This window comes from Trichosurus vulpecula, chromosome 7 (genome assembly GCF_011100635.1).
Source record: "Trichosurus vulpecula isolate mTriVul1 chromosome 7, mTriVul1.pri, whole genome shotgun sequence".
In the NCBI taxonomy this organism is placed as follows: Eukaryota; Metazoa; Chordata; class Mammalia; order Diprotodontia; family Phalangeridae; genus Trichosurus; species Trichosurus vulpecula.
In genome coordinates, this window is record NC_050579.1 from 268,941,349 (window position 1) to 268,967,680 (window position 26,332).

General features: G+C 40.3%; 1 protein-coding gene across 2 annotated transcripts; it reads left to right on the forward strand.

Annotated features, from left to right (window-relative positions):
- Window positions 1-769: 769 nt before the first annotated feature.
- LOC118856252 (H-2 class II histocompatibility antigen, A-R alpha chain-like) lies at window positions 770-6,171 on the forward strand. 2 transcript variants are annotated; one of them, XM_036766435.1, is made up of 5 exons: window positions 770-910; window positions 2,005-2,253; window positions 2,661-2,942; window positions 3,374-3,571; window positions 3,705-6,171. In XM_036766435.1, the coding sequence occupies exons 1-4, from the start codon at window positions 826-828 to the stop codon at window positions 3,526-3,528; spliced, it is 771 nt and encodes a 256-aa protein (XP_036622330.1). In that variant the 5' UTR covers window positions 770-825; the 3' UTR covers window positions 3,529-3,571; window positions 3,705-6,171. The 2 variants fall into 2 exon arrangements, with proteins under 2 accessions (XP_036622330.1, XP_036622331.1); XM_036766436.1 differs by having other exon boundaries at window positions 5,249-6,171.
- Window positions 6,172-26,332: the final 20,161 nt, after the last annotated feature.

Here is a 26,332-nt window from a genome sequence, read left to right on the forward strand (position 1 = left end):
ACAGCTAGTTTGAACTCAGGTCTTCCTGATTCTGAACCAAGTGCTCTCTATGCACTGTACCATCTAGCAAGAAGCAGTAGACATTTCCCCTTTCTTTTGGATCAATTAAAAATTCCTCATTTGGCATTTGAAACACTTCACAGTCTGGCTCCAGTCAGCCTTGTCAGCATACTTTGCACATTACTCACCTTGCAAACTGTACGGCACAGCCAAACCAGCTCATTTACTGTCTCCCGTTCCCTACATTCCAAATAGTCTGTTCCACATACCTTGAATGCACTCCCTTATTACCTCTAAAAGGTGGAAAACTTTTAGAATCAATTCAAAGTTCAAGGACCACCTCCTACATCAGCCCTTTCCTGATTCCATCCCCCCCCCCCGCATATTAATGCTACCCTCACCCCACAAATTGGTTTGTATTTACTTTGTTAACATATTTTTACCTGCTTGTGTTGTTTCTCCTCCAATAAAACATAAACTCCTTAAAGTCAAGGATTGTTTGACTTCGGTCTTTGTGTCTCAAGTGCCTGGCATACAGCAGGCACTTAATACATGTTTGTTAATTGGATATATGTTTGACTGATACGGGCTAGCTAAACAAAGTGAATTTCCTGGATTGCACTACAGGTCGCTTCCAAATACCTTTTTACCCAGCAACAGAGAGGTCAGCTGAAGAGATTTTTCTAATTGGCTGCACATGGCTGATCCAGGCTTTGGCTCCTCCCTGTGAAGTCTTGCCCTACCCCTTCCTTCTACCTAATATCTGCCTCCCTGCCTTATACCCCATTACTTGGAGGTATTGGCAACAGACAAGTCCCTGCCGGAATGACTGCCAACAGAGTCCTGATCCTAGGGACCCTCTCACTGGCTGTGCTGCTGAGTCCCCAAGGAGCTTCTGAGTCCATTGAAGGTAAGTTTGTGACAAAAGTCACTGATGGGGAGGGCAAGGAGACAGAGGGATGAGGTGGGAGATGTCAATGGAGCGGACTGGAGACAGACTCCCTACAGGTCCCTTCCTGTGTATACTGAGGTTCCTTAAGTGTTTGGGGATCTATGGGATCTCATTCTCTCAAGGGAGGCCAGCACTGTGTCATAAACTCATCCTGAGCTCTTAAGAGGCAGCTAGATCTGAAGTGGTTGAGATTAGGGATGTAGGTAGGGCATGGGAGGGTGGCTTAGCTCAGTCCCTAAAGGGCCCTGAAGGAGAGGCTCAAAATAGAAACAGGTGGGCAAGAGCACATGACTTGCATTCAATTTCCTACTTCTTTGTTTTCAGTTTCAGTCATTTCATGCCCCAGCCCAGCCATTCCCCACTCATGGGTCATTTCTGGGTTGATGGCACATCCCTCTGCTGGACTCTGAGCTCCACTTAGGAAGGGATATTATCTACCCTTTCAATCTTCAGTGATGACCAGCCCAATGCGCTATGCACACAGTAGACATAAAAGACAGATGTATTTAGGAGTAAATGCCTTACTCCTTAGTTTTCTGCCCCTGTGTGCTCCTTCTGACTTGCTCTTGACTAAGTCAATCCAAATAAGCCAGAATAGGATGTTATAGGATGAAAAGACAGGAGATACATGAGACGCAGGATTGAGGGATCCAGGACAAAACAGGGAAGGGAACGGGAATAAGCATTTGTACAGCACCTGCAATGAGCCAGGCACTCTGCTAAGCACTTTGATCCTTACAACAATCCAAGGAGGCAGGTCTCATGATTATCCCCATTTTACAGCTGAGAAAACTGAGTCAAACAGACTAATAACTTGCTGAGAATCACAGAGTTAATGTCTGAGCCTGGATTTGAATTCAGTTCTTCCTGACTCTAGTTCCAGCGCTCTAACTGCCTCAAGTCATTGGGATGTGTGTTGTGCCTATACTAGGTTACAGGTTTCCTATCATCTGTCCTGGTGACATTATCCCAGAACTTGGATCTCTGGTGTATTATGGTCACAAGTATAATCATGTTTTTTTTCTCTTCTCTCCTGTATTCCCAACCCCCAGCTGACCATGTGGGAACCTATGGCACAACTATGTACCAGTCCTATGGACCCTCAGGCCAGTACACACAAGAATTTGATGAAGATGAGATCTTTTATGTGGACCTGCAGAAGAAGGAGACTGTGTGGCGGCTCCCAGAGTTCAGCCATTTTACTAGCTTTGACTCCCAGGGAGGGCTGACAAACATAGCCACAGCCAAACACAACCTGGATGTCATGATCAAAGACTCCAACGGAAGCAGGGCCATCAGTGGTATTGATCCCTTTCCTTACCCTCTTTCCCTGTTACCCTCCCTATGATTCCTCACTGACTTCAAACCACTCTGCCACTGTGGATAGCACCAGAAGTCATCAGGCCACCCCAAGACTGCTCTCCTCATTTTCCATTCATCCTGCCACCCAATCCCCCTCTCAGCCATCCTGAGGCATTCCCAGCCTCCACAGAAGGCCTTCTGCCCCAGCATTTGCACATATTGTCTCCACGGACCTTTTCTCTACCCAGAGCAGGACTAGCAGAGGGGTTAGAGCAGCAGGGCAGGGGGTTAAAAATAAAGGAATTAAATGAACCCCTGGAGAATGAGCTTTCAGGATCAGTCCTATTTAAAGAGTTCAGGGAGGTATGAAAGCCCTTAGGTGAGCACCTCCCCTTTCTGTTCTCAGTGCCCCCTGAGGTGACCGTGTTCTCAGAGAGTCCTGTGGAGATGGGCGAGCCGAACGTACTCATCTGCTTGGTGGACAACATCTTCCCCCCAGTCGTCAACATCAAGTGGCTTCGTAATGGGCAGTTGGTCACTGAAGGTGTGTCTGAGACAGACTTCTACCCCCGACCTGACCACAGATTCCGCAAGTTCTACTACCTCACTTTTCTCCCCAACACAGAAGACTTTTATGACTGCAAAGTGGAGCACTGGGGCCTGGAGCAGCCAGTCCTCAAGCACTGGGGTATGGAGCTTTTATCCTGGTAAAGTAGAAATGTCCCTGGACTAGAAATCCAAAGAGCTGAGTTCTAACCTTGTCCCTCCCACCAACCAACTAAATGATGTTAGACAAGATATTTAAATTATCTTGGCCTAAGTCTCTTCTGTACAGTAGAGACAATGATATCTGCCAATCTATGCAGTCATTGTGAATGCTAATGATAAAATTCTTTCTATAGATATATTACTATAACTCCTTTTTTTCTTATCCCTCCCTTTGTCACTACTTCCCTCCAAGGACTCACTAGTCCCATCTGTAGTTTTCCTCCTACAAATAGTCTTTCCTATATGAATAATGTATCCCAATACTACCTTCCTCTAAGAATTCGAATTCCTGTGTTTTCTGCATCTCAAAAATAACAATCCTCTCACTCCATGTTTCCTTTTTCTCCTCAGAACCGCAGGTTCCATCCCCACTGCCAGAGACAGCAGAAACTGTGGTCTGTGCCCTTGGTCTGGCTGTGGGCCTGGTGGGCATCATTGTGGGTACCGTCCTCATAATCAGAGGCATGCGTTCCAGCAGTAGGATCCAACATCAAGGGCCTCTGTGAATCAACTGATAGAAAGGGAGTGAGGAACTAGGGAGACCTAGAGGTAAGAGTAAAGGAAAAAGCATTACCGTGATGATGGGGAGAGAAAGGAATCACAACAGAAGTAGTGGTGGAGGCATTGGAAGAATTATTATGGGAATAGAGGCTCTTCTTCTATAAATCATCTCTTACTACAGGTTAACAGCTTTCTCAATGAGGAGGAACACAAGGAAGAGGCCAGCTCCCTGTCCCTGACCTTGGTCTGGCGGAAGATGCTGCCTTCTGTCACCTCTTTGAGCATCTCATCTATCTGTTCATCCCTCCATTTAACTGCCTGGACTTCTGATTGATTCCACCTATACCTTCTTTTTGCTGACTTCCCCTTAATCTCATCATTTTATATAGCAGACATCTGGTCTGATCTCTAATTTTCCTGTAGGCTCTCCAGGGTGACTCACATCCAGGGCCCCTAATATCCTCCTCAGGTGAATAAATTTAGTCACCTCACTGACTCCCCTGGGTTCAACTATCACGTCTATGCAGATGGTGCCCAGATACAGATATCTTTCCCTAGTCTCTTGTCTCGGCTGTATTTTCCCACGCCATCAACTGCCCACTGAACATTCCTATTGGATATCCCATAATAGTTTCACCCTCAATGTGTCCAAAAACTGAGCACATTATCTTTTCCTCAGTCACCTCCTTCTTTTCCTAACTGCTCTATTTTTGTTAAGGGCACTAGCATCTTTCCAGATTCATAATCCCGATCATCTACTCTTTGGTTTCCCTCACTCCTCACATTCAATCAGTTGCCAAGTCTTGTTGATTCTATCTCCACAATAACTGTTGTTTCAGTCCCCTTCTCCCCACTCACGTGGCTATCACCCTGGTTTAGGCCTTTATCATCTCTAACCTGGATGATTGTAATAGACTACATAAATCACTTCACCCTCTTTAATCCATCTTACACACACCTGTCAAACTTTCCTAAAGCACAGGTATGACCATATCCTTGACCTCTTCAAGAAACCCTAGTAACTGCCTCCTCTAACATAAAATACAAACTCCTGTGGCTTTAAAAGCCCTTCACATTTAGCCAAAGAGGTTTTTTTGCTGTTCTTCATACATGACATTTAATCTCTGATCAGCTTTTCACATCCAGTCTCCACGTCTCCATTTGCATAGGCAGTCCCCTGTGCCTAAAATGCCTTCCTCCCTCACCTTTGTCTCATAGAATCCTACCTTCCTTCATAGTTAAGTTCGTGTCCCCTCCTAAGAAAGCCTACCCTGATACTAGCAGTTGCTGGTACCCTCCCTCCTAGAAATTACTTTGGGTACCTTTTTGTATTTTATTCCCTATGTATATGGTTTTCCCCATTCCTGACCCCATCAACCCCAATACAATAAGATATTTTAGGACAGAGTCTGTTTTGAGGTTTTTGTTTTTGTTAACTTTGTATCCCCAGAGCCTAGCACAGTGCTTGACATATAAATAATTCTTATAAAATTGAGTAACTTCCTTATTTGATGCAGTTGCATACATGTAGGCTTCTGGGTCCTTTTTGGTATGGTTGAATGAGGTCATTGATTGTTTTACAGGGGCTTAGAGAAGTCTTTAAATCTTAAAGAGTTACAAAAGTGATTTACTGGGAGCTAGGAGATAAGGTTTGGTATCTAGTCTAACCTTTCCCTTGGGTGAGTCTTACCTCAGGGGGCTATAGCAGAATCCATGCTCTCACAGCTTTGCTGGAACCAGTGACATTACAGGGACCTGGGAGAAGACCACCTGCTGATCATCGATGGATTGATATGGCATCTAGAATTCTGGCAGAGAGGAAGTTGGAGAAAGGAAGGAAAGAAGAATTTGGATCAGATGTGATCAGAACTAATAAACATATCTTATCTTCCCAATTCAATGCAATTTAAGCATTTTGAATTTGTACACAATAATCTCAATAAATTTATGCTTAAGTTTCCATGCATCCGTATTTGCCATCATATCAAGTCTAATCTGGATGCGGTGCCTGCTCTCCTACGTCATAATCTTACTTCACCCTACCTAAATCATGGCTCCCTGATGTACATCTCTGTTTTAGTCAGGCTCCTCTCAATCTCACCCATGCCCAACTCCTTGGGCTAACTCTTGATTGTGTAGTCCCCTTGCCTGGAGTTTCCCCTTGCTATCTCATTCCACTTATCCTACCCATCCCTCTGGGCCCAGGTACAATTCCACTTCCTTCATGAAGCCCTTCCTGACTGCTAGCCCCAACTAAACTTTGGAATCCCTCAGTTTTTAAAAAAACATATGACATCATTTGACATTTAATTATATTTTGTATTGTATTATTTGTTGTTCAATCTTGGTCTTCCTAAGAGTGTAAGCCCTTTGCAGGTGAACTCATGCTTCAGATTTCCATTTTCCCCATTGTTCCTGGAATAGAATGGAACATTAATGAGGATACTTAGACACCTAGTTGTTATATCGACCTGTGTACCTGCCCAAGAGTATCCATTGTAAACCAACAAATATAAATAGAATTTATACCTAAAACTAGCAGGGGGAAACCTGGATTCTGTATACTCTGTAATTGTTAGGCTGGATACACTGTGTGCTTTATATCCTTACCACTTGCAATAAAATTCTTTTAAAATTCTACTCTATAAGACTGACCTGTAACAGTGTGTTTCTATTGTAAGAATTTACCATAAGAAGTGAGGGAGAAGAGTTACAAACCAAGGTCCACAGGAATAGGGAAAAAAATCTCTTTGTGAGTAGCACTGAAGTCAGGGAAGAGTCCTGCTCTGCTGGCCATTGGTGGTAACAACTGGATAATGATGAGGATTCAGGTAGAGGCAGCAGGAATAAGGATCTTACACAAGGCTGATAAAAAATGGAGGTGAATCAAGGGAGTATAAAAAAGGAGGAGAATGAGGAAAGTAATAGGTTTGGAGTAGAGGAGAATTATATAGTAAAAGGAGAGATCCCATTTATCATAGCCTTGCTCATTTCTTGATAGCATTTCTTAGGTTTGTACAGAGCATTAGAAGATATTCAATGCCTACTTCTGATATATGATGTGGAGTTCTGAGTGGATGGCTTCCAGCCATGTATGATTCATCATGAAGGGTCCTCTAATTGGCTGCTTAGCTGGAAGAACTGAGAACTCAACTGGTGTCTCTTCAGTGACTTCAAGGCTTCAGCACTCCACATAGCAAGATATGACTCCAGTAAGAGAGGGACAAGGGTCTTTTCCATCCTACTTCATATGGCAAAGTGTGTGTTGGGGAGATAAAGGGAGAGGTGGTGACATAATCAGCTGAGCTTGAGCAGGAAACATGGTTATCTCAAAAAAACTGGAGACTTATGAACAATGGCACCAGATTTATGAACGGTCATCTGAATGGTTGCTGTCACAGAATAGCTAGAGCATTCTGGCATCGGGGCAACATGTGCTAGAGTGGTTATAGTTATGAGAACAGCAAGAGAAAGCTGGTGTCCAGAGAAGCTTTTGTATTAGAGAGAACAACCATCACTAGGAGAGGGGCCAAGCCTGATGTTTTACCAGCAGAGTTTAACCAGACAGTACTCAGGAGGCAAAATGTAACAAGTCTGATCAGCAGTCCTGGAAACTGTTTAATATCCCAAAAAACCTTCCAGCTAATTATACTGTTAGTTTAAGTTACTGGGTCCTGTTTAAATCATTCTCTAAGGCATGATGTGATTCTTTCAGGGTTATGTTAACTTTCTATTTGGGAATAAATGACCAATTGTCAAGTATTTATGATTAAACACTTATTTTGTCCCAGGTACTATCCTTCATTTGCTTCATGTTATGCATTAGTGTCTCCTTTACATTCCACTTTTTTTGCAAACTGTATGCTATAGCCAAAAGTAACACTGTCTCTAGGAATCAGAGGCATTTTTTAGCAAGTCCCTGAATGTAAGAATAAGCCCAGTTCTCCTAATTAGAAGTCAGGGTCTCCTGGCAATAAACCCAGTCAAACGGAAAACCTGTGTATGGGACAATTGGATTGATGAAGCACCTAGGCCACCATGAGTCCAACTAGCAGCTGACTCTATGCCAAATACTTTCTTTAAAAAAAATTATGTTTTTCAATGAACAAAAGTCTATCTCTTACTGCTGGTTTTGTTTATAATATAGAAATGTTAGTGACTGGTACGGATTTATTTTATAGCTTGCAATTTTACTGAAGGTATATTTTCAATTAATTTTAATTCCAGGGTCCTCTAAGAAAACCATTACATCATCTGCAATAATGATAATAACAATAACAACAGCTAGCATTTACTTTATGCTTACTATGTGCCAGGCACTGTGTTAAGCATTTTATACCTCTTATGTTATTTAATCTTCACAACAATCCTGAGAGGTAAGTGATTATGCTCATTTTACAATTGAGGAAACTGAAGCAGAGATTAAGTGACTTGCTAGGAAGTATCTGAGCTCAGATTTTAACATAATCCTTTATGATTCCAGGAGTGGCACTGTACCCACTGCCCACCTACTTGCCTAATAATTTTGACTCTGCTACTACCTTTCTTTCTTTCTTTCTCTCTTTCTTTCTTTCTCTCTTTCTTTCTTTCTTTTTTTCTCTCTTTTTTATACAGCTAGAATTTTTAGCATTATACCAAATATATATGGTGATAATGGATCTCCTGACTTTACCCCTGATCTTATTGGAAAGATTTTTAATTTTTCCTCATTACATATAAGATTGGTTCTTGATTTTGGAGGATACTACTTATTATATTGATGAAATATCTGTGTATTCATATATTTTCCAGTATTTTTAAGAAAAATGAGTGTTGCATCTTAATAAAAATTATTCTGTCTCTGTTGATATAATTGTCCCTAAAGTCTGGACACATAGGAAAATTGATGGCAATGTGGAGTTATTGCATTGAGTTCATGTGAATCTTGCAAGGCGCATCAACCTTTTCATCATAAATGACAGAAATAATATTGAAGATGTTATTTGTTAATATTACAATTAAATAAAATGTGGTTGAAAATTTCATTCATTTCATTTCTTAAAAATATGCATTTTGCCTGTGTATTCAGACTTTAGGAACACCCTGTACGATTACGTTATATCTGTAGTTCTGATTACTAATGTTACTTTTGCTAATTGTTTTCCTTACAGTGAATAAACTTTGCATTTCTGATGTAAACCTGGCTTGAAGCCTAAAGCACTTACATAAGATTCTCCTCCTTGGTAGAGAAAATAATGATTTGATGCTGTATGCTTATGTGAGAGGCATTGTTGGTACAGGTATATTAAAGAGGAGAGACACTTTTCATTCCTTACTCAAGAATAGATACAAGCAGTTACAAATATTCTCCAGAGAGTGGTCATTTGGAAAGTCAAGAGTGATTATTTCCCATCATTTAAGACAACTCCAAAAGTTCTAAGACCTTTACTATTAGCACTAATTTTTTTTTTTTGCTATCAGTGTCCCCAAAGGATTGATACGATATTCAGTCCAATGAAAGGGCCATTTATGGATAACAGTACTGGCACACTGTAGAGAGAGGAGACAATAGACTTTGGAAGGCAACCTATACAGGAACACTAGCTCTGTCACATGTTCCTGATTTCCAGATTGTCTCCCTAGAGACATTAGAGAATTTCTCTTGAAATTTCTTTGTCTTGGTTGACTTAAGATCTTACTCCCTTCTAATAAGCTCATTTAGTCTGTGTATTTTCTTTTATATTCTAATCCATATAATTTCTCTGATTTGTTTTATATGTGTTTGCATAAATGGCTTTAACTCATTACTCATTTACATCACACTAATTGTGATGGTTTTTTGTGTAACTACCCTGTGGTGAAAAAGAGTCAAGCCTGAAGATACAAGATTAGTTTTTGTCATTTCCCTTTAATAGATAGCATCCCAAACAGTGGGGGATGGTAAGAGAGGAGGCATCTCTGGTAGTGGCAGCTGTTTCCAGATAGCTTCTAGAATATCTTGGGATTGGGGGGTGGAGAAGGTGAGATGGTTAAAAATGTTTTCATTTCAAAATTTCTGTTCAGCTTTCATATTTTCATCAGAAATGCCTGAAAGTACTTTATCCTATTAATTATCATGTCCCAGACTATCCTTAGCTGCAAGCTTTTGCCTTTTGCCTTTTGGAATATCATATTCTGAGATTTTCTATCTCTTACTGTAGTAGCTGCTAAGGGAGAGAGAAGGCAGAAGCATTTGTCAAGTATCTCCTAAGTGCCAGAAACTCTGCTAAGCACTTTACACATATTATCTCATTTGATTCTCACAATGACCCTGGGAGGTAGATGCTTTTGAGGAAACTGAAGCAAACAGTGGCTAAGTGACTTGCCCAGGGTCATATGACTACAAAATGTCTGAGGCCAGATTTTAATTCAAGTCTTCTTAATTCCAGACCCAGCATTCTTTTGGTATCCTCAGGGCTTAGTAAAGCATGTGCATAACGTATTAGGTGCTTAGTAAGTGTTTATTGATTGACTAATCTTTTTTAATAATATTTAATGATATTTATTAATTTATTTAATAATTTAATAATATTTTGCTCCAGGCACTGTCCTTGGAAATAAGGATACCTTTATATAATGAGATGGAATACAAAAATAATGAGACAGGTCTGAGTTCATATTTTAATAGGGAAGACAATACAAATTAAGGGAGGTATGCCCAAGGCGGGGTATTTTGGTCTGGGAAGGATGAGGAATGAAGAACATATTATGAGACAGATATTTTGCTTTAAGCTATCCATGAAGAAAATGCTGAGACATCACATAGCAGAAATGGCAAATAGGGAACAAAATGAAGTTGGTTGTTTCAATTCTTTTTGCCCCTAAATTTTATTTATTTATTTACTTTTAGTTTTCCACATTCACCTATATAAGATTTTGAGTTCCAATCGTATTGATTCTTAACAGATAACTTTTTATTTTTTATTTAATATTTTTTTAAATTTTCAGCATTGATTTCCACAAGATTTTCAGTTACCAATTTTCTCCCCATTTCTACCCTCCCCCCCACTCCAAGATAGCATATATTCTGATTGCCTTGTTCCCCAGTCGGCCCTCCCTTCTGTCACCTCACTCCCCCCCATCCCTTTTCCCCTTACTTTCTTGTAGGGCAAGATAGATTTCTATGCCCCATTGCCTGTATATCTTATTTCCCAGTTGCATGCAAAAACAACCTTTTTTTGAGCATCTGCTTTTAAAACTTTGAGTTCCAAATTCTCTCCCCTCTTCCCTCCCCTCCCATTCTCCCTAAGAAGGCAAGTAATTCAACATGGGCCACACATGTATCATTATGCAAAACCACTTTTTGCTCTTAAAAATGCTCTTTCAAAAAAATGAATGAATTTTGTAGTTAAAAGGCCACTAGGAAGGAAGCCTCTTCCTTGTCTAGCCTCTAAGGGAAAAGAAGTATGCAATTATAAGCACTCTAATTGGCTATAAGCTCCTTGAAGGCAGATATCTTTGTGACCTCTGAACTCTGCAGTGGTGCTTTTAAAAATAAGGATAGAGGCCAAGATGGCGGCTGGTAAGCAGAGACTTGAGTGAGCTCCGTACCCGAGTCCCTCCAAAAACCTATAAAAATGGCTCTGAACCAACTCTAGAACGGCAGAACCCACAGAACAGCAGAGGGAAGCAGGGCTCCAGCCCAGGACAGCCCGGATGGTCTCTGGGTGAGCTCTATTCCACACGGAGCTGGGAGCTGGGAGCTGGGAGCTGGGAACGGAGTGGAGCAGAGCCCAGCCTGAGCGGCGTGGACGATCCAGACCAGAAGCCGGGCGGAGGGGGCCCTAGCGCCCTGAATATGTGAGCTGCGGCAGTTACCAGACCCCTCGACCCACAAACACCAAAGACTGCGGAGAAGGTTAGTGGGAAAGCTGCAGGAGTGGAAGGAGTTCGCGGTTCGGCTTCCAGCCCCGGGGGCAGCGGAGGTGGGGCAGCTACAGCTGTTGTTGCTTCCGGCTCCAGGCCCACCTGGTGGGAGGAATTAAGTGGCGGATCAGAGCAGGAGTGCAACAGCCAGCTGAAGATCTAAGCCCAGTCTGGACTGGGGGTTCTTGGGGAAGGAGTAGTGCGGGTCTGACAGAGCTGGCACCTCCCCCCCAAACGTGGAACATAGAACTCGTTAGTCTACAAGCAGTCATACCCCACTGAAAAACTCAAGGGTCAAGTTAGTTGGTTGGGAATATGGCCAGGCAGTGAAAACGCGCCCAGATTCAGTCTCAGACTTTGGATTCTTTCTTTGGTGACAAAGAAGACCAAAACATACAGCCTAAAGAAGACAACAAAGTCATAGAGCCTACAACCAAAGCCTCCAAGAAAAACATGAACTGGCCCCAGACCATAGAAGAACTCAAAAAGGATTTGGAAAAGCAAGTTAGAGAAGTAGAGGAAAAATTGGGAAGAGAAATAAGAAGGATGCGAGAAAACCATGAAAAACAAGTCAATGACTTGCTAAAGGAGACCCAAAAAAATACTGAAAAATACACTGAAGAAAACAACACCTTAAAAAATAGACTAACTCAAATGGCAAAAGAGCTCCAAAAAGCCAATGAGGAGAAGAATTCCTTGAAAGGCAGAATTAGCCAAATGGAAAAGGAGGTCCAAAAGACCACTGAAGAAAATACTACTTTAAAAATTAGATTGGAGCAAGTGGAAGCTAGTGACTTTATGAGAAATCAGGATATTATAAAACAGAACCAGAGGAATGAAAAAATGGAAGACAATGTGAAATATCTCCTTGGAAAAACCACTGACCTGGAAAATAGATCCAGGAGAGATAATTTAAAAATTATTGGACTACCTGAAAGCTATGATCAAAAAAAGAGCCTAGATACCATCTTTCAGGAAATTATCAAGGAGAACTGCCCTGATATTCTAGAGCCACAGGGCAAAATAGAAATTGAAAGAATCCATCGATCGCCTCCGCAAATAGATCCCAAAAAGAAATCTCCTAGGAATATTGTTGCCAAATTCCAGAGCTCCCAGATCAAGGAGAAAATACTGCAAGCAGCCAGAAAGAAACAATTTGAGGATTGTGGAAACCCAATCAGAATAACCCAAGATCTGGCAGCTTCTACATTAAGAGATCGAAGGGCTTGGAATGCGATATTCCGGAGGTCAATGGAGCTAGGATTAAAACCTAGAATCACCTACCCAGCAAAACTGAGTATCATGTTCCAAGGCAAAATATGGATTTTCAATAAAATAGAGGACTTTCAAGCTTTCTCAGTGAAAAGACCAGAACTGAATAGAAAATTTGACTTTCAAACACAAGAATCAAGAGAAGCATGAAAAGGTAATCAAGAAACGGAAATTGCAAGGGACTTACTAAAGTGGAACTGTTTTGTTTACATTCCTACATGGAAAGATGATGAGTATGATTCATGAGACCTCAGTATTAGGGTAGTTGAAGGGAATATGCATATATATATATGCATATATATATATGTTTATGTATATATATAAGTGAATGTGTATGTATGTATGTATCTATGTGTATATGTATGTATGTGTATGTATGTGTATATATATATGTAAAAGAGAGAGAGCAGACACAGGGTGAGCTGAGGATGAAGGGAAGATAGCTAAAAGAAATAAAATGAAATTAAGGGATGAGAGAGTAACATACTGAGAGAGGGAGATAGGGAGAGATAGAATGGGGTGGATTATCTCTCATAAAGGTGGCAAGAGGAAGCAGTTCTATGGGAGGAGGGGAGAGGGCAGGTGAGGGGGGAATGAGTGAACCTTGCTCTCATCAGATTTGGCTTGAGGGGGAATACCATACATACTCAGTTGGGTATCTTACCCCACAGGAAAGAAGAGGGAGGAAGATAAAAAAAATAAATAAAAGGCGGGGGGGGGGATGATGGAGGGGAGGGCAGATGGGGGTGGAGGTAATCAAAACAAACACTTTGGAAAGGGGACAGGGTCAAGGGAGAAAATTCAATAAAGCGGGATGGGTTGGGAAGGAGCAAAATGTAGTTAGCCTTTCACAACATGAGTATTGTGGAAGGGTTATACATAATAATACATGTGTGGCCTAGGTTGAATTGCTCAACTTCTTAGGGAGGGTGGGTGGGAAGGGAAGAGGGAAGGGAATTTGGAACTCAAAGTTTTAAAATCAGATGTTCAAAAACAAAAAAACTTTTTGTATGCAACTAAAAAATAAGATACACAGGCAATGGGGCATAGAAATTTATCTTGCCCTACAAGAAAGGAAGGGAAAAGGGGATGAGAGGGGAGGGGGGTGATAGAGGGGAGGGCTAACTGGGGAATAGGGCAACCAGAATATACGCCATCTTGGAGTGGGGGGGGAGGGCAGAAATGGGGAGAAAATTTGTAATTCAAACTGTTGTGAAAATCAATGCTGAAAACCAAATATGTTAAATAAATAAATTGCATTTAAAATAAAAAATAAGGATAGAATCTCAAGCTGTGATTTTGTTGATATAGTGAACTCCTGGATGAGAAAACTTGGTAACTTATAGCCTAGCCAAGGTGTTAGACACAGAGCCCATAGGTTTGCCACTGGAACCACATTAAAATGGAATTAAAATATAAATAACATTACATTTTAAATAACTAAGTCAATGTGCCCAACAGGGTTCCTTATGTATGAATTAGTGGTCTGTTTTTGCTTGAGTTTCACATCACCCGGCCTAGAGCACTAAAAATTTAAATGACTTGCCCAGAATCACACAGACAGTATGTGGTACAACTTGACCTCAGGTGTTCTTATCTCCAAGGCCAGCTCTCTATCCACTCTGATTAACTGTCCAGGCTCACTGGCTTTCATTTTATGTGTCTTCAACATAATATTAAATAAATATCCATTGAATAAATGACTGAATGATTGCCTGGGAATGGGGAGAGGCACAAAAAGACATTTTCAAGTAGTAGTTTCACTTGGTAACTGGTGATATTTCAGAATTTTGACAGTTAATTGGTCAACACGAGACTACTAGGAATTAAGCTTGGAAAGTCCCTGCTGACTTCATTTTAGGAAAAAGGAACAAACACCAACCCAGCCTTTTAGGAAGGGTTCAGGGATAGGAACTGAGCTTCCAAAAATCCACACTAGAATCACTGTCCTGGCCTTCTGTTTCCTCCTCCCATGAGAGACTAGTCAAAAATTTCCCTGTGACAGTAATATAGGCCACCTGATAAATGGCTCTGCTCCCTAAACTGGTAGATACAGATAACATGGCATAGTACAAAGAAAACTGAACAACATCAGGAGGGGTGATGCCTTAACTTGCAAGTGAATTGGATTTAAGTGAGGCAGAACTGTGCAAAGTCATCAGCCTCACTCTCTCCTCCAGAGTCATCTGGGAAGAAGAGAAATACCATTTCATCAAATATTCTGTCTGGTCTCTAGCCTTGGGCAAAAGGGGCCATTCCTTTACTCCCAGCAATTGTTGTCATCGTCCCCCCTACCCCCATCCAATTACTTCTGCTTATGAGAGAACTCCAAACTGAGGCCAAGCCCCTAAAGCACACTGAAAATCTATCTGACTCATTCTTCAATGCTTGATAACCTCCCACATACCTTCTTCAACTCAATAATTCTGAACCCCCGGTTGTCATTATTCAACTCCATCCTCAGTCCCCAACTGTCTGATACCTTATTCCCCATTCCCCTCAGCCAGAGATGCACTGGAGCCATCTCTTACGAGATCATGAGAGCCAATTATTAAATTTTCAATGTAAGCATTTACCCCTTTGGAAATCAGAATTCTCTAAATCAGGGCCTGATTTATTTTGTTGGTTCTTAAGACCTGACAAAGTGATATAGAAAATGTTAATAATGTAGTTTAAACTTAAAAGAATGTGTCAAACATTTACCAAAACACCTCAGCCCACTCCCTTGAACTTCCGACTCTAAAGTGACCCACTGTGCTCTCTGGAATACCTGTTCCATAGGTAACAAATTTACTTTCACCTAAAATCTTTTCCCACTCTTTTCATCTTCTGGCTCTCACTGAAACCTGGAATCTCCTGATAACACAACTTCTATTGCCTTCTTTTCCAGCACTGGCTGGACTTTACTAATCCTCTTTAACTCACCAGTTGAAATAGATGGGTTAGAATACTCCTTTTTCCTCATTGCTACTTCCAGGTTCTCCTATCACTATCCTCTCAACCTTTGAGGTTAACTCAATCCATATCTACTCCCTAATCAAAGTTCTGATAACTGTTGTCTACCAACCTCTATGACATGCTCCTTTGGTCCTTAGTGAATTCAATGCTTGGTTCAGTCTTTCTTTCCTCAACTCCTGCCTTATATAGGGGAGACTTCAAGGTACATATAGATATTCCCTCGACTACTCTAATTCACAGTTATTCACCAAACTAATTTCATGTAACCTACTCCTCTACCCACCCTACCCAAACATAAAGATGGTTCTGATCTTGCAAGTGATTACTCATTCCAACCCATCTTCTCTAGCAGAGCCTTCTCTCTCATCTCCATTCTTTCACATATCTTCAATCTCTTTGCCTCCTCTCTGCATCCTCATGGCCTATAAACATAATCATGTACCCTTCTTTCAAATCCTGGCTAAAAATCCAACTATCTACAGAAAGATTTTCCCATTCCCCCATAATTCTAGAGCTCTGTTTATTATTATATTAATCACTCTGTTTATAATTTCTAAATTATCCTAAATGTGTTTTCTTTGTACATATGTGTTTGCATGTTGTCCACCCCATTAAAATGTAAGCTGCTTCAGATCAGGGACTGTCTTTTGCCTTTTTTTTAAATCCCCCACATTTAATGCAATATCTGGTGCATGGTGTTCAGTCATTCAATAGCTTTTGACTCTACTTGACTTCATGTTCTTTGTCTATAGGGTTTTCTTAGTAAAGATACAGGATTAGTTTGCCATTTCTTCCTCCAGTGTGTCCCCATTTTATAGATGAAGAACTGAAGTAAATAGGGATTACACGATTTGCCCAGGGTCATCCAGCTAGTAAGTGTCTGAGATCAGATTTGAACTCAGATCTTTTTGACTCCAGGCCTGGTGCTCTATCTACTGTACACCAAGCTGCCCCTAGGTGGCAAATAATAGTTGATTAATAAATGTTTATTTGCTGACTGACCACCATAGTAAATATCAATTTCTAAAATCCAGTTGAACCTCACCCACTAACTATATCAAGGATAGTGAAGCACATCAGTGTAAGTTCATGATCTATAACATCAGAAAAACAGACATATGGACCCCAACCCCCCATACAGAGGTTACTACTGGATCCTTGAGGTGGAGATTAAATGGTGGCCCTCTGGGGCTTTGACTTACCAGTTGAATTGAGGCTCAGGGGAGAGCATCAATGTTTTTTACCCATTCATGTGGAAGGGTTTAAGGTATTCAAAATAAAATGAGAATTGTTCTCCTAAACCAGTCAAGTTCTGATAATCAATTCTTTATATTAATTGATTTCATCATCAAGGCAGTTTTTTTTAAATTGTGTAACATCAAAAATGTTATTTTGGGTCAAGCCAAGAAGGCAGAGACTGCCTGAGCTCTCCCCCAAATACCACCAAATACCTGTAAAAAATGACTCTAAACAAATTCTAGAGCAACAGAACCCATAGAAAGAGTGAAACAAATTTTCAGCCCAGGACAACCTAGAAGGTCGAAAGGAAAGGTCTCTTGCACCAGGCTGGGAGAAGAGTGCAGTCCAGTGCAGGCTGTGCCAGCACAGACTGAGCCCCAGCAAACCCAGAGCAGGCCTCAGGGAATGAATTACTGGCAGCTGTGGCAGTTACCAAACTTCTTAGCCCACAGATGCCAAAGACAACTTAGAAGGTAAGTAGGAAAAGTCTCTCGGATTTGGGTGAGAGAGGAGCACAGTTCAGGACCAGCCCCAACACAGCCCTGGCCTGAGCAAAACAAGAGCAAGCTTTGAGAGTAACTGAATCAACAGTGTCAGTGGTAGTGATAGCATCTACTTCTTAAGAAGCAGACAGCTCCTCAGCCCACAGACAGTATGAGGATCGAAAAACTGATCAGAAGGAGATTACAGGGGTCTCTTTGCTAGCACTGAGGCAAGACTCTGTTGCTTTACCCATGCTTGGATCTGGTCACAGTCCTGGGTGGCAGTCACAGAAGAGGAAGAGCACTAGCATAGCAGAACTTGGGGCAGCAGTGGAGGGGGGACTCTCTTCACAGTTCCAGGGCAGAAGTGTGCTTGTGGTCACTCAAACACCAGAGCACAGGCCAGGAGAGGAGGAAACACTTCTCCTTAGATCATAGGTCCTTGGAAGAACTGAAAACCTAGAAGTCTCTAAAAGTATCTCTGAAAACAGCTGCATAAAACCCCTGAAGCTTGAGACAATTCCCCTTCCACATTGGAAGCAGAAGCCTAACTTAACAAAGAGTTAAAAAGTCAAGTAATTGACTGGGAAAATGAGCAAACAATGGGGAACAACTCAAACTATAGAAACTTACTTTGGTGACAAGGAAGATCAAAACATACATTCAGAAGACAACAAAGTCAAAGCACCTATATACAAAGGCTCCAAGAAAAATACAAATTGATCTCAGGCCATGGAAGAGCTCGAAAAGATTTGGAAAAATCTAGTGAGAGAAGTAGAGGAGAAATTGGGAAGAGAAATGAAAGTGATGCAAGAAAATCATGAAAAACAAATAAACAGCTTTCTAAAGGAGACCCCAAAAATGTTGAAGAAAATAACACCTTAAAAAACAGACTAGGCCAAATGGCAAAAGAGGTCCAAATAGCCAATGAGGAAAAGAATGCCTTAAAAAGCAGAATTGACCAAATGGAAATGGAGGTCCAAAAGCTCATTGAAGAAAATAATTCATTAAAAATTAGAATGGAGCAAATGGAAGCTAATAACTCAATGAGAAATCAAGAAACTATAAAACAAAACTAAAAGAATGAAAAAATAGAAGACAATGTGAAATATCTCATTGGAAAAACAATTGACCTGGAAAATAGATCCAGGAGAGATAATTTTTAAATTATTGGAATACCTGAAAGCCATGATCAAAAGAAAAAAAGACTAGACATCATCTTTCAAGAAATTATCAAGGAAAATTGTCCTGATATTCTAGAACCAGAGGGTAAAACAGAACTTGAAAGAATCCACTGATCACCTCTTGAAAGAGATCCCAAAATGAAAACTCCCAGGAATATTATAGCCAAATTCCAGAGTTCCCAGGTGAAGGAGAAAATCTTACAAGCAGCCAGAAAGAAACAATTCATGTATTGCATAACTACAATGAGGATAACACAATATTTAGCAGCTTCTATGTTAAAGGACTTGGAGTATGATATTCCAAAGGTCAAAGGAGGTAGGATTCAAACCAAGAATCACCTGCCCAGAAAAACTGAGCATAATCCATGAAGGGGGGAAATAGATATTCAAGGAAATACAGGAGTTTCATGCATTCTTGAGAAGAGACCAGAGCTAAATAGAAAATTTGACTTTCAAATACAAGATTCAAGTGAAACATGAAAAGGTAAATAGAAAAGAGACACCATAAGGGGCTTATTAAGTTAAACCATTTACATTTCTACATGGAAAGATGATATTTGTAACTCATGAGACCTTTCTCATTATTAGGGTAGTTAGAAAGAATATGGGGGTAGATAGATAGATATAGATATAGATATAGATATAGATATAGATATAGATATAGATATAGATATAGATATAGATATAGATATAGATATAGATATAGATCTGTCTATATAGACAGATATATAGACAGAGGACAGAGGTATGAGGTGAATATGAAGGGTTGGTATCTAAAAAATTAAATTGAGGGGTGAGAGATGAATGTACTGGGAGAAAAAGAAAGGAAGAGGCAGTATGGGGTAAATTATCTGACATAAAAGAAGCAATAAAAAGGTTTTATGATGGAGAGGAAGAGGGGAGAAACGAAAAGGAATGGGTGAACCTTCCTCTCATCAGAATTGGCTTAAGGAAGGAATAACATACACACTTAGTTGTGTATAGAAATCTATCTTACCCTACAGAAAAGTAGGGGGGTAGGGGATGAGAGAAGGGGGTGGGTGTAATAGAAGGGAGGGCAGATTGGGGGAGGGAGTAATCAAAAGCAAACACCTTTGAGGAGGGACAGGGTCAAAGGAGAGAATAGAATAAATGAGGGAAGGACAGGATGGAGGAAAATATAGTTTTTCACATAATGATTGTTATGAAAGTGTTTTACGTGACTACACATGTATAACCTATATCTAACTGCTCACCTTCTCAGTGAGGAGGGGTGGGGAAGAAGGGAGAGAGGAAGGGAGAGAATTTGGAGCTCAAAGTTTTAAAAGTAATGTTAAAATTGTTTTTACATGTAACTGTGAAAACATGATACATAGGCAAAAGGGCTGTAATATCAATTCAGTTGGGACTTTCTTACTGTTTTAAAATGATTAATTAAGTGTCTTTGAGTCTTACTGGGTGCTAAGCCCCAGGCCCAAACCCCAATTAGGTGCTAAAGCTATGTGGGTGTGAATTGGTAACCAAGGTAGGGCCCAAGGTGGGGCTAACTCGGGGGAGGGCCTAGTTTTACACATGAGTTTGAGTGATAGGTTTGGGACATCAGAGGCTCTTAGACCACGTGGGTTTAAGTCCCCTCTTTGTGATGATTTTAGGTCACATGGGTGAGTCGCATGTGTGACTCACACTTGACCCTGAAAAAGATATAAAACCAGGGGTTGGTTTCCTCTTTTTTGGAGCTCTTACCCACAGCAGTGGTGGCGTGTGTGACTCTGGGCCAGCCCTTGTTCTGAGCTCCTGGGCTGAACCTAGATGTTGGTAACTATGAATTGTATTTGGTCTGTCTGTCGATGTGTGTAACTTGTTTAGGGCTCTCACTCGTGATGGTGCTGATGCGGAGACTCCTGGCAGCTGTAGCTAAGGGCCCTCCAGCTTGTAACCCGGATGCTGAGACTTTGTTGAACTCTGGTAACTGTTTTGGGATTTGAATCAGACAAGATCTGTCTGTAGATGTTTGTCCTTTGTTTGTATTTTGTTCTGAAGTTCAGGGTGCTGGTCTTTTCCCCTGAACTAAGTGAATGATATTTGTGTGCTGAATTAAAGTAAGCTTGTCAACTCCTTAATGTTGTTTTCCTTACTAAAGCAGATCAAAAGAACCTGTGCTTTTGCAGCATGCTGGTAGCGTTCTTGTTGTTGGGCTTGTGTCGGTCTTTCACCCCCCACAACAGCTGCTGGCCGGATTGTTGAAACAGGGGCGTAGAAATCTATTTTACCCTACAGGAAGATAGAAAGGGAAGGGGTTAAGAGAAGCAGGAGGGTGATAGAAGGGAGGACAGATTGGGGGAAGGGGTAATCAGAAGCAAAACACTCTTGAGGAGGGACAGGGTGAAAGGAGAGAGAGAATAGAATAAATGGGGGTGGGGAGAACAGGATGGAGGGAAATACAATTAGCAATAGTAAGTGTGAAAAAAAGGGGAAGCAAGTTGCTGTCATAAAGTATTCATTTGTCTAACAGAGAGAACTGTGCCAAATTTATAAAAATAAGAGTCATTTCCCAATTGACAAATGATCAAAAGATATAATCAGTTTTCAGATGAAATAATTAAAGCTATCTATAGTCACATGAAAAAAATATTCTAAGCTACTATTGATTGGAGAAATGCAAATTAAAACAATTCTGAGGTACTATCTCATACCTATTAGGTTGACTAATAGGACAGAAAAAGTAAATGACAAATGTTGGAGAGGATGTGGGAAAAATGAAACATTAATGTCTCTTGGAATTGTGAACTGATTCAACCATTCTAGAGAGCAGTTTGGAACTATGCCCAAAGGGCTATAACACAATGCATACCTTTTGACCTAGCAATACCACCACTAGGTCTATATCCCAAAAGAGATAAAAAAAAACAAAAAGGAAAAGGACCTATATGTACAAAAATATTTATAGCAGCTCTTTTCTGGGGGCAAAGAATTGAAAATTGAGTGGATGACCATCAGTTGAGGAATGGATGAACAAGTTATGGTGTGTAATTATGATGGAATTCTATTGTACTATAAAAAATGTTGAGCAGGATGCTCTCAGGAAAACCTAGAAAGACTTGCATGGGTTGATGCAAAGTGAAATGTACTCGGTACAAAAGAACAGCAATATTTTAAGATGATCATCTGTGAATGACTTAGCTATTCTCAGCAATACAATGATCCGTGACAACTCTGAAAGACATAGGATGAAAAATATTATCCGTGCCCAAAGAAAGAACTGATAGTGTCTGAATACAGATTGAAGCATACTTTTCTTTACTTTCTTTATTTTTCTTGATTTTTTTGTCTATGTTTTCTTTCACAATATGACTATTATGGATAGGTTTTTCATGACTTCATATATACACCCTATAGGAATTTCTTGCTTTCTCAATGAAGGGAGGCTAGGGAGGAAGGAAAGGAGAGAATTTGGAACTCAAAGTTCTTTTAAAAATGTTTTTTTCCACATACGTCGACTTCTTTTAAAAAAAATTACATAATTTATTTATTTTCATTTTTCAACATTCACTTTCACAAGATTTCGAATTCCAAATTTTCTCCCCAACTCTCTCCTCCCCCCAGCCCAGGACAGCATGCACCATGACCACCCCTTTCCCCAATCTGCTCTCTTTTTTATCACCACCACCCCACTCCCATCCTCCTCCCCTCTGTTTTCCTGTAGGGCAAGATAGGTTTTTATACCCCATTGCCTGCACATCTTATTTCCTAGTTGCATGCAAAAACAATTTTTAACATTCATTTTTCTAAAGCTTTGAGTTCCACATTCTCTCCCTTCCTCCCTCCCTACCCACCCCCATTGAGAAAGCAAGCAATTTGACACGTCATACATGCACAGCCATGCAAAACACTTCCACAACAGTCATGTTGCAAAATATTAACCACATTTCCCTCTGTCTTTTCCATCCCTCCATTTATTCCTTCTCTCCCTTCACCTGTCCCCCAACAAAAGTGTTAGCTTCTGATTACCCCTTCCTCCAATCTGCCATCCCTTCTATTGTCTCCTATCTCTTATCCCCTTCTCCACAGTTTTCCTGCAAGATAAGATAGATTTCCATACCCAATTGACTGTGTTATTCCCTCCTTGAGCTAAATCCAATGAAAGTAAGGCTCACGTATTCCCTCTCCCCTCCTCCTTCTTCCCCTCCATTGTAAAATCTCTTTCTTGCCTCTTTTATGTGAGATGATTTACTACATTCTACCTCTCCCTTTCTCTTTCTCCCAGTACATTCCTCTCAACACTTAATTTCATTTTTTAGGTATCATTCTTTCATATTCAGCTCACCCTGTGCCCTCTGTCTATATATACACACATACACACACTCACACACACACACACACACACACATATACATACACACATACACACACACATATATATATATACATATACATACATATCATAAACCCACAAACACATATATACACATACATATACATACACATATATACACATTCATATGTACAGATACACATAAACACACACACACACATATATTCCCTCTAACTACCCTAGTACTGAGAAAGGTGTCTTGAGTTACAAATATCATTTTTCCATGTAGGAATATAAAGAGTACAACTTTAATAAGTCCCTTATGGCCTCTCTTTCCTGTTCATCTTTTCAAGTTTCTTTTGATTCTTGTACTTGAAAGTCAGATTTTCTATTCAGCTCTGGTCTTTTCAACAAGAATGCTTGGAGTTCCTCTATTTCACGATAATTCCATTATTTTCCCCCCTGAAGTATTATGCTCAGTTTTGCTGGGTACATGAGTCTAGGTTTTAATACTACCTCCTTTGACCTCTGGAATAACATATTCCAAGCCCTTTGATATCTTAGTGTAGAAGCTGCTAAATCTTGTATTATCCTGATTATGTTTCCACAATACTTGAATTGTTTCTGGCTGCTTGTAAAAGTTTCTCCTTGACCTAGGCACTCTGGAACTGGACTATAATATTCTTAGGGGTTTTCCTTTTGGGATCTCTTTCAGGAGGTGATTGGTGGATTCTTTAAATTTCTATTTTACCTTCTGATTCTAGAATAAGAGGGCAGTTTTACTTGATAATTTCTTGAAAGATGATGTCTAGGCTCTTTTTTTGATCATGGTTTTCAGGTAGACCAATAATTTTTAAATTATCTCTCCTGGATCTAATATCCATGTCAATTGCTTTTCTAATGAGTTCACATTATCTTCTATTTTTTCATTCTTTTGGTTCTGTTTTCTAATTTCTTGATTTCTCATAAAGTCACTAGCTTCCATTTGCTCCATTTTAATTTTTAAGGAATTATTTTCTTCAGTGAGCTTTTGGACCTCCTTTTCCATTTGGCCAGTTCTGCTTTTTAAGACATTCTTCTCCTCATTGACTTTTTGGACCTGTTTTGCCATTTGGGTTAGTCTGTTTTTAAAAGTGTTATTTTCTTCAACATTTTTTGGGTCTCCTTTAGAAAGCCGTTAACTTGTTTTTTCATCATTTTCTTGCATCATTCTCATTTCTCCTCCCAATTTTTCCTCTACTTCTCTTACTTGATTTTCAAAATCCTTTTTGAGCTCTTCCATGGCCTGAGATAATTTCATATTTTTTTTTCTTGGAGGCTTTGTATGTAGGAGCTTTGACTTTGTTGTCTTCCTCCAGTTGTATGCTTTGATCTTCCACCCTACCAAGGACATAAGAAAATATCTTTTCACCAAGAAAGCAAGCTTCTATAATCTTATTCTTTTTTCCCATTTGTTCATTTTCCCAGCCAATTATTTGACTTTTGAGCTCTTCGTTAAGTGGAGGGTGTACTGCCCCAAGTTTCAGGTGGGCTTTGTAGCTGTTCGAGGGACCTATAAATTTTCAGTTCTTCCAAAGTAGTATGATCAAAAGAGAGGTGTTTACTCCTCTTCTGGCCTGCACTCTGGTCCATGAGCAACCACAATCACTCTTTTCTGCCCTGGAACTGCAAAGAGGGTTCCCTCTCCACAGCCACCACCAGCTCTGCCATGCCAGCACTCCTGCTCTCCCCAGGACAGCCACCCAGGATTGTGACTCAGGTGGGCCACTTGGCTCTCCCACCTTATGTAAGCTGAGAGCTGCAGATGCAGCCACCACAGTGACAATGGCTGCTGCTGCCCTGGGGCTAGGCCCTGGGGCTTCATCATGCTCCCCTCTCACCCAGGTAAGAGAGCTTTCCCACTGACCATTGAAGCTGTTTTTGGCATTTGTGGGTTGAGAAGTCTGGAAACCACCACAGGTAGAGTTTCAGTGCCTTGAGGCCTGCTCCAGCTCCATCTGTGCTGGTGTGGCCCATACTGGACTGTGCTCCACCCCGAGCATGGTGTGATAAACCCTTCCTGTAAGCCTTCCAGATCATCTTGGGCTGGAAATCTGCCTCACTCTGTCATTTTGTGGCTTCTGCTGCTCTAGAATTTGTTTAGTTATTTTTTACAAGTATCTTGAGAGGTTTGGGGGGAAGATCTCAAGCAGGTTCCTGCTTCTACTCTGCCATCTTGGCTCTGCCTATCTAAAAACAAATGTTAAAAATTATTTTTACATGTAACTGGGAAAAATTGTTGTCATGTTTGTTCTTCATTCTCCAAGAAGACCATGACAACAGGGAGATAATGACGTGACTTGCAGTTGACTTTGATTTGAATGAGGGAGGGCGAGGTCACCAGGCTCACTTTCTCCTCCAGAACCATCTGGGTCCAGTGGCCAACTATTCATCAGGATGACTGGAAATAGCTCAGGATGGGGAAAAATTAAATACTAAATAAAAAACATTATTCTGGGGGCAGCTAGGTGGTGCAGTGAGTAGAGCACTGGCCTTGGAGTCAGGAAGAACTGAGTTCAAATCTAGCCTCAGGCACTTGACAAACTTACTAGCTGTGTGACCTTGGACAAGTCACTTAACCCCCATTGCCCTGCCTCACCCCTCAAAAAAATGTTTTTCTGTATAATTATTATTTATCTCTTTTTTTTGGATAAATGGTTGCATTTTATCTTTCTGGATCAGAGTATTAGCTAGAAAACTTTGCACTGATTTATTTGGAGTAATCTATTTGAGAAATCCACCAAATACAGACAATTTAGTAAGATAGCTTTGTCACAAATCAATTTGCTCAATAATTCTTGTTATTACTCTGGAAAATGACTGTTTTTTCTTTGGTTTTAAACATTCTTTGCAACATTTTGGAACTAGAAAGCCAATGTATTTGGAAATAATACAGAAGTGCTCTCTGTTCTCCCTGACCTACCCACCCCCCATATTATCACATAACTTTTCTATTTTGGAAAATGAGTTTTTCTATTCTTATAACAACCTGAAAAAATATATGTTACAACACTACAGCATAGAAGAAATAAAGGAAGACATAAAGAATGAGACAAAATCTGTGCAGGAAACAATTGGAAGGAGAATAAGGAGCTAAGAAAAGAAAGGAGTAAGCCATATAAATAAAAGAACTCCCATAAAATTAGAATAGTCCAAACAGAAATCAATGATTTTGAAATAGAAAAACATTCAACAAATAAAAAAAATTCACAGTGTTATAGAGAATCTTCTCCTTATGTCCTTCTATGTGGAGGGAATTTTCTTTCTTTAGTACTGAAGTTTAAATTTTTAACAATTTAACATTTAAAATCTATATTGGGACTGACTTATGAGTACAGTTCTCAGGAATTTTTTGCAGTAAGCTCTAAGGACAAAATCACGATGGGGAACTGATCAAGCTCAGATATCCTGAAATTAATTCCAATCTGCTAAGTACTTGGTGGTGAGGAAGCTTTTTGAT

Bases quoted from the DNA above. Each gene is read 5' to 3' on its own strand.
- LOC118856252 (XM_036766435.1), top strand. From the start codon at position 826: ATGACTGCCAACAGAGTCCTGATCCTAGGGACCCTCTCACTGGCTGTG. The intron at 911-2,004 runs GTAAGTTTGTGA...CCCAACCCCCAG, and splicing joins AGCTTCTGAGTCCATTGAAG to CTGACCATGTGGGAACCTAT. The intron at 2,254-2,660 runs GTATTGATCCCT...TTCTGTTCTCAG, and splicing joins CGGAAGCAGGGCCATCAGTG to TGCCCCCTGAGGTGACCGTG.